General features: G+C 42.1%; 1 protein-coding gene across 4 annotated transcripts in view; it reads right to left on the reverse strand.

Moving 5' to 3' along the window:
- LOC139173894 (protein RoBo-1-like) overlaps positions 1-8,132 on the reverse strand; it is a 32,440-nt gene extending 24,308 nt beyond the window's left edge. Inside the window, exons 1-4 of one of the 4 annotated variants that reach the window (XM_070763774.1) lie at positions 8,022-8,132; positions 4,500-4,627; positions 2,089-2,205; positions 611-763 (exon numbers count right to left, since the gene is read on the reverse strand). In XM_070763774.1, the coding sequence (XP_070619875.1) occupies positions 611-763; positions 2,089-2,205; positions 4,500-4,599 (370 nt within the window). In that variant the 5' untranslated portion in view covers positions 4,600-4,627; positions 8,022-8,132. The remainder of the gene's footprint in view (positions 1-610; positions 764-2,088; positions 2,206-4,499; positions 4,628-8,021) is intronic. The other 3 variants (XM_070763777.1, XM_070763776.1, XM_070763778.1) reach the window with 3 other exon arrangements.
- Positions 8,133-9,092: the final 960 nt, after the last annotated feature.

The following is a 9,092-nucleotide window of genomic DNA, read 5'->3' on the forward strand; positions in this document are numbered from 1 at the left end:
CTTTTTTCACTGCTGCGGTAACTTTGAACTATCACTGGATGGACAGTTGCAAGGCTACCATGTACCATTTATCTCAGCTGCATTGTGCCCAAAGGTGAAAAAAAGGGCAACAAGAATGATCAAGGAAATGGAGCACCTCCCTAATGAAACCAGGTTGCAACGCCTTAGTCTCTTCAGCCTTGAAAGACGGCGTTTAAGGGGTGACTTGATCGAAGTGTATAAAATCATGCACGGGATAGAAAAGGTGGATAGGGAAAAATTCTTTTCTCTATCACACAATACTAGGACAAGGGGCCACTCCCTAAAGCTCATAGGTAAGAAAGTGAGGACAAATCAAGGGAAATATTTCTTCACCCAAAGGGTTGTTGGTTTATGGAATTCACTTCCAGAAGAGGTGGTGACAGCTGTCAGCCTGGATAGCTTCAAGGCAGGATTAGACAGATTCATGGATGCCAAGAGTATCAGTGGTTATTGAAATGGATGTCCATGTGCCGCCTCTATGTTGGTTGAGGCAGACAGGATTCCCTTGAGTAAGGATTGGGTGATAATGAGGGGGATTGATTGGCTTGTTTATTAAGAAGCAAAAAAGCAATAAAACATAGGCACTTACGCACAGGGTTGGCTGTTTTACAAGCATTACCAGTACAGCAAACCAAACTTCCTTGAAGGACTTTCCCGTTCCCCATATTCAAGTGGGTTTTTGTATACTGGCAAGCTACTTCGGATTCACAGCCCTTGGCCACTGTCTTCGTCACTTTGCCCTCTACAGTGGAAAGAAAGAGGAAGGCATGCCCTAAGGGACTAGACTAGCCAGCAGCTGCATCCCATAATTTGAACAGGAAGGACAACACTATTGATCTTGGGGTTTGGCCAAAAGGTGACTACAACTTCCGGAAGTCTACTGTGGCAGCATGGAGAATATCTCTCCGAGAAGAGAATCCATAATTGAAAATGGTCATCAGCATTTCTTAGTCTACCAAAAGTTGGTAGCTGTTTTCAAAATCCCGCATACATAATTGCCTCTGAGATGGATGGATGAATGAGATAGAGATAGACAGATAGATGGATGGATGGATGGATGGATGGGGGGATGGATGGGGGGATGGGGGGATTAATGGAAGGATGGATGGAGGGAGGGAGGGAGGGATAGATAGATAGATAGATAGATAGATAGATAGATAGATGATAGATAGATAGATAGATGATAGATAGATAGATAGATAGATAGATAGATAGATAGATAGATAGATAGATAGATAGATAGATAGATGATGGATGGATGGATGGATGGATGGATGGATGGAGGGAGGGATAGATAGGATAGATAGATAGATAGATAGATAGATGATAGAAAGGTAGATAGGTAGATAGGTAGATAGAAAGATAGAAAGATAGAAAGATAGAAAGATAGAAAGATAGAAAGATAGAAAGATAGAAAGATAGAAAGTTAGAAAGATAGAAAGATAGAAAGAAAGATAGAAAGAAAGAAAGAAAGATAGATAGATAGATAGATAGATAGATAGATAGATGATAGATGATAGAAAGATAGATAGATGATAGAAAGATAGAAAGAAAGAAAGAAAGAGAAAGAAAGAAAGAAAGAAAGAAAGATAGATAGATAGATAGATAGAAGAGAGTCAGGTTGACAGACAGACAGATGAAAGGTAGGTAGGTAGGGAAGGTATATAGATGATAGATCCATGATGGCAAACCTATGGCACACATGCAGGGGTGGGCTACTGCCTAGATGTGGGGAAACGCAGTGGGGTAGCAAAACTGGAGCTCTACCCCAGAGAACCCAATGAAAGATGTTGAAAGAAAATGCGTAAGCCACGCCTACAGCATGGCAGTAAAACATTTTGGTAGCCCATCACTGCACACATGCCACAGGTGACCCGCAGAACTCTCTCTGCGGGCACATGCGCTATCACCCCAGGTCAGATCTTCATGGTGTTGCTTTCGTGAGCTGCTGATTCCTTGCAAAGGATGAAACAGAAGTTCACGAAAGCAAAAGATCTTGGCACGCAGCCAGTATTGAGATGCCCCCACCTCCCGTTGGCCATGATGAGGGGTGTGTTTGTCACCAACCTAGATTGTTATGAATTAAAACGATGACACACGTTTCTTGTTCAGGCTGACAGGTCATCCAATTGCCCTTACAGTTGGTGTCAACGGCAGAACATACTTCACACTGCAGACTGGTAACTGAGGAGAGAGAGAGAACGAAAGAGTTTTCTGCGAACATAGATAATGGCATCATCCTTCCTGAATTCCTTAACCATTTTCTTTGGAGGGGTTGTCAATGGATTATAGCAAAACCCGTAAATATAATTGTTTGGGAAAGATTGTGCTGTAGAAATTCAGAAACAAGAGAAAGAACAATCGGGGACTTTGGATCTTCTCCAGTCCTGATCCAATTATTATTATTATTATTATTATTATTATTATTATTATTATTTATTAGACCTTCAAATTTCTAGGTTCTATCATATCTCAAGACCTAAAATGGTCACCTAACATCAAAAACATCATCAAAAAAGCACAACAAAGAATGTTCTTTCTGCGCCAGCTCAGGAAGCTCAAACTGCCCAAGGAGCTGCTGATACAGTTCTACAGAGGAATCATTGAGTCTGTCACCAGCACCTCTATAACTGTCTGGTTTGGTGCTGCAACCCAACAGGACCGACACAGACTTCAGAGGAGAATCAGAACTGCAGAAAAAACAATTGCTGCCAACTTGCCTTCCATTGAGGACCTGTATACTGCACGAGTCAAAAAGAGGGCGGGGAAAATATTTACTGACCCCTCGCATCCTGGACACAAATTGTTTCAACTCCTACCCTCAAAACGTCGCTACAGAGCACTGCAACTAGACACAAGAACAGTTTTTTTCTGAACACCATCACGCTACTAAACAAATAATTCCCTCAACACTGTCAGACTTTCTACTAAATCTGCACTTCTATTCTACTGGTTTTTCTCATCATTCCTTTCACCCATTTCCTCCCATGTTGACTGTATGACTGTAACTTGTTGCTTATATCCTAAGATTTTTATTAATATTGCTTCTTCATTGCTTATTTGACCCCTATGACAATCATTAAGTGTTGTATCACATGATTCTTGACAAATGTATATTTTATTTTATGTACGCTGAGAGCATATGCACAAAGACAAATTCCTTGTGTGTCCAATCACACTTGGCCAATAAAAAATTATATTCTATTCTATTCTAGATTTGTATGCCGCCCCTCTCCGAAGACTCGGGGCGGCTCACAACAGTAATAAAAACAATATAGTAGTGGAACAAATCTAATATTAAAAACATATAAAACCCTACCATTACTTAAATAAACCAAACAGCACATTCATACCAAACATAAAACAAAGCATAAAAAAGCCTGGGGGAAAGGTGTCTCAACTCCCCCATGCCTGGCGGTATAAGTGAGCCTTGAGTAGTTTACGAAAGACAAGGAGGGTGGGGGCAGTTCTAATCTCCGGGGGGAGTTGGTTCCAGATCATCAATTTGATTCAGGCAATCAGGTCTATCAAGGAGACCTGATGGCGCAGTGATGAGAGTGAAGTACTGCAGGTTATTTCTGCCGACTGCCAGCTGACTGCAGTTTGACAGTTCAAATCTCATCAGGCTCAAGGTTGACTCAGCCTTCCATCCTTCTGAGGTGGGTAAAATGAGGATCTAGATCAGTGATGGCGAACCTATGGCATGGGGGCCACAGGTGGCATGCGGAGCCATATCTGCTGGCACACAAGCCATTGCCCTAACTCAGCTCCAACATGCAAGTGCATGCCAGCCGGTTGATTATTGGCTCACACGGAGGCTATGGGAGGGTGTTTTCGGCTTACAGAGGGCCTCCAGGGGTATGGGGGAGGCCGTTTTTACCCCCCCCCCTAGGTATTGAATTATGGGTGTCGGTACTCACGCATGCACGATAGCACATAAGGGGTGAGCATAAGTGCACTAGTGTACCTTCCGTCCCCTGTCCAATTGTCTCTCCTATATTTTATATATCGTTTCTCCCATCCATATATCCTTCCTCTACTCTTCATTGATGTATTCTATTCTCATATCTCTTCTTCTATCCCTTCCCTGATATTTACTACTACATATTTTTATTCTCCTTAACTTTCAATTTGTATTGGACAAAATAAATAAATAAATAAAATAAAATTTTCAACACCCATGGGAAAAAAAGATTCACCCTCACTGACCGAGATTGTTGGGGGCAAGATGCTGATTCTGTAAAAATTCAAAAATTTTCTACCAGTTCTGCGTTCCTTCCCCAGTGGGGTAGTAAAAATGGAGCTCCAGCCCAGAGCATCCAATTTGCACTGAAAGATGTTGAAAGAAAATGCAGGGCGTCCTGCATAAGCCATGCCCACAGTGTAGTAGTAAAAAATTTGGTAGCCTTTCACTGCCCATAGAAGCCCATCACTGTTCCCCACCCACCACTCACCCCTCTTCTCTGAGGCTTCCTTACCTGTCTTTAGAAATTCGAAGAACAAGAAGATTTGCACCAAAGAGTGAACGGGCTTGGTTATTCCACCATGAAAGGGTATGTCCAAAAATGTTTTCTGCATTGTAGTAAATTCTCCGGGTGAAAGGAACCTTGAATGGCGAAGGAAGGACAAGGGGGAAGGAGTACTGTTACCTTGCTGTTATTCTTGAATTATCCCGTAGTCCAGAGATCCAGAGATCTTCAAACTTGACAACTTTAAGACTTGTGGACTTCAACTCCCAGAATTCTTTGCTGGCTGGAGAATTCTGGGAGTTGAAGTCCACAAGTCTTAAAGTTGCCAAGTTTGAGGACCTCTGCCGTAATCTATAATGGACGGTGAGGGAGCAATGCATTCATTTGACTGAATTTACAAGGAATTCTTGACTTACAATCGAAATCAGGACCCGAATGTCCATTGCTAAACAAGGAGGCTGTTCAGTGAACTGGACTTGATCTTGGGAAGGACCCCCCCCCCTTTTTTTTTTTTTTGCAATGGTTGGTAAATGAATCATTCTAGGTGTTAAGCAGGGGTCCCCAAACTTTTTACACAGGGGGCCAGTTCACTGTCCCTCAGACTGTTGGAGGGCCGGACTATAAAAAAACCCCTGCGGTTTTCTTAATGCCACCGCCTTGAGGGAGGAGGAGGAGGTGAAGTGGAGCAAGTCCCCAACTCCTTGCCAAGTTTTCTCTTTCTTTCTCTCTCTCTTCCTTCCTCTCCTTTTTTTTCTCTCTCACTCTCTCACTTTCTCTCTCTCTCTCTCTCACTCACTTTCTTTGTATCTCTCCCTCTTCCTTTCTCTCTCTCTCTCTGTCCCGCTTTCTCTCTCTTGCTTTCTTTCTTTCATCCATTCTCTTTCTATCTCTCCCTCTTCCTTTCTCTCTCTCTCTTGCTTTCTTTCTCTGGTTGTGGCCTCTCTGCCCCCATCCCCCTGCCAGCCCACAAGGGTATGGGGAGTGCACGCGCACGCGCAACATTCAGAATAAGAAAAACTTCGCCATTCAAAAAAAGAAAAACTTTAGCCGGCCTCGCACACTTTCGCCGCTCCCCGCCCCCAACTCCAATGCCTGTCTCCATGTAAAATCTTGTGTGCTGCCGCGGGCCGGATAAATTGCTTCAGCGGGCCGCATTCGGCCCCCGGGCCGTAGTTTGGGGACCACTGGTGTTAAGGGATTGGAGTAGTAAGAGTGCAGCCCTGTAAGCTACTTCTGCTGATCACTGGCTGCTACCGTGTTTCCCCGAAAATAAGACACTGTCTTATATTAATTTTTCCTCCCAAAGTTGTGCTACTTCTTATTTTCGGGGGGTGCCTTATATTTCTCAAATAAGACTAATTCACAGGCAGAAAAGCTGACACCCCCAAAGAAAGTGTACCGTACGGTACACTGATTACGGTACAGTACCTGTCAGTATGGCACCCACACACACAAACGATGGCACTTATATGGTACAATAGTATACTCCTGCTATTGCAGCTTCCGGCCACCAGAGGAGCTACAGTCTACGCACTGTAGTGGAGACTGTAATGGTGGTGAGACAGCAGCAGACTGTGTCTGCTGTACTGGACGGTACAAAGCGATGGAAGGGGCCAGCAGGGGACGCCACATAATTATGGTACCGCTATAACAGCTTTGAATGCTACCGTATGTTTTTCCACTATACCATATGTAAACTTGACTACGCCTTATTTTCGGAGGGGGGTGCCTTATATTAGCAAATTCTGCAAAACCTCTGACATGCCTTACTTTCAGGGTACGTCTTATTTTCGGGGAAACAGAGTAGCAGTTCAGCAGTCAATTCCGATGGTTTTCAAATATCCACTGAGATCCTTTGGCACTGCGCCCAGCGTGCCAAGTACCACTGGGACCACTTTCACTGGCTTATGCTAGAGTCATTGCAGCTCCATTTTCAGATCTTCGTATTTCACTAATTTCGCTAGCTGCTTCTCCTCCATTCTGCGGTCCCCTAGGATTGTGATGTTGATGATCCATACTTTCTTTTTCTCCCCAATCATAATGTCTTGTGAGTTATGTTCCAAAATTTGGTCAGTCTGAAGTCAGAAGTCCCACAGTAGTTTTGCTTGTTCATTTTCAACCACTTTTTCGGGCTTATGATCCCACCAGTTCTTTGCCACTGGTAAATGGTAGTTCTGGCACAAATTCCAGTGGATCATCTGTGCCACAGCATCATGTCTACTACTATTATTGTTATTGTTGTTGTGGTTGTTATTGTCAGCATAACACAGCAAATGAGATCACCATGCTGGATTTCGTATTTCATCATGAATCGGGCTCTTCCCATATTATTATTATTATTCCCATATCACTATCACTATCACTATCACTATCACTATCTATCTATCTATTTATTTATTTATTTATTTATTTATTTATTTATTTATTTATTTATTTATTTATTTATTCGATTTTTATGCCGCTCTTCTCCTTAGACTCATTATCATTACCATTACCATTACCATTACCATTATCATTATCATTATCATCATTATCGGTCCAGACCATAAACATACATTTTTAAATATTTTTAAACTATAATTTAGATTTGTTGTGAATTGTTTCATTTTGTTGTGAGCCGCCCCGAGTCTGCGGAGAGGGGCGGCATACAAATCTAAATAATAAATAATAAATAAATACCTAATACCCCTTTCTACTTTCCCCACAACATCCTTGCGAGGTGGATTGTGGAAAGAGACATGATTGAAACATTTAAATATGTTAAAGGGTTAAATAAGTTTCAGTAGGGAACTGTGTTTTTAATAGGGAAGTGAACACAAGAACAAGGAGGGCACAATCTGAGGTTAGTTGGGGGAAAGATCAGAAGCAACGTGAGAAAATATTATTTGACTGAAGGAGTAGTAGATGCTTGGAACAAACTTCCAGCAGACGTGGTTGGTAAATCCACAGGAACTGAATTGAAACATGCCTGGGATAAACACAGATCCATCCTAAGATAAAATACAGGAAATAGTAGAAGGGCAGACTAGATGGACCATGAGGTCTTTTTCTGCCGTCTATCTTCTATATTTCTATGTTTCAATAATAATAATAATAATAATAATAATAATAATAATAATAATAATAACAACAACAACAACAACAACAACAACAACAACAATAATACAAGACAATAGTAGAAGGGCAGACTAGATGGACCAGGAGGTCTTTTTCTGCCGTCAATCTTCTATGTTTATGTGTTTATGTGTTTATGTGTTTATGTGTTTATGTGTTTATGTGTTTATGTGTTTATGTGTTTATGTGTTTATGTGTTTATGTGTTTATGTGTTTATGTGTTTATGTGTTTATGTGTTTATGTGTTTATGTGTTTATGTGTTTGTGTGTTTGTGTTTATGTGTTTATGTGTTTATGTGTTTATATGAGAGATGGATACAAAGGGAGAGGGGAATAGGGAGACAGAGAGGGAGAAAAGAGAGGGGGGGGGAGATGGAGACGGGGGGGGGGAGAGGGAGGGATAATTATATACCTTACCAAAATAGTTCTAGATTGAGAAAGGCAGGAGAAGTCCATGCAACTGGTTTCTTTTCCGTATTTCCAGCAGTGCAATGAACCTAAAATTAATTGCAAGCTCCCACTTCTAGTAACTGCCATTTGGGATGCTAAGATTCCGTGGTTTGTTTTTTTTTCCTTAAAGTGAACTTACCTCCATCAGGAAAATATACCTTTGTCAAGAATCATGAAATACATCATAGGGGGGTCAAATAAACCATCAGGAAACAATCAATCTTAATACAAATAGTAAGGATACAAGGCACAAGTTATAGTCATACAGTCATAAGTGGGAGGAGATGGGCGATAGGGTGGATGAGAAAAAATTGGTAGTAATAGTAGTACAGACTTAGTAAATAGTTGGACTGTGTTGCGGGAAATATTTGTTTAGCAGAGTGATGGCATTTGGGGAAAATCTGTTCTTGTGTGTGTGTGTGTGTGTGTGTGTGTGTAGGTCTTAGCATATTTGGGTTTCTTCCTGTGTAAGGTTCAGAGAATCCTGGTGGTGTTTCGAGGAGGTCCCACCCATCGTCTTCAGGCTGGTGCCTTAGGCTTTGTGCTTGGGCAAAAGCACCAGCCTGAAGATGACGATACTATACCCATGAAATTATATATATATGTTGTGGTTGGCTCTGGCCCAGCTCCTGCCCCAGGGAATGTGGAGGTGGATGCAGGGGAAACTTGAACATGTTGTAGGCCTGTTTTATTGCCGACAGAGTCAGGTAGTTCAGTTTCCTCGGACAAAGAAGAAGGTGGGAGTGACTTGGAAGAGGGGGCTTGGCACACAGCCCAGGAAGTCAATCTCCATTATCTTCAGTCGATTCGGATGCGGAAGTCTTGGACCCACGCAGGCGCAGAGTTATGCGTAGAAGAGACCAATTGAGGGCATATTACAGGAGATAAGAGAGGCCACCTGTGTTTGGGTGGAGCTCCAGTAATTAGTGCTGCTGATATAAATAGCAGCGTGTGGGTTTGGCCGTTGTGGAAGATTATCTGATCATTGTTCTTCAGGACTGCCTTGCTGTTTCCGGACTTTGTTGATTTTTCACGACT

Source organism: Erythrolamprus reginae, chromosome 11, assembly GCF_031021105.1.
Source record: "Erythrolamprus reginae isolate rEryReg1 chromosome 11, rEryReg1.hap1, whole genome shotgun sequence".
Classification (NCBI taxonomy): Eukaryota; Metazoa; Chordata; class Lepidosauria; order Squamata; family Dipsadidae; genus Erythrolamprus; species Erythrolamprus reginae.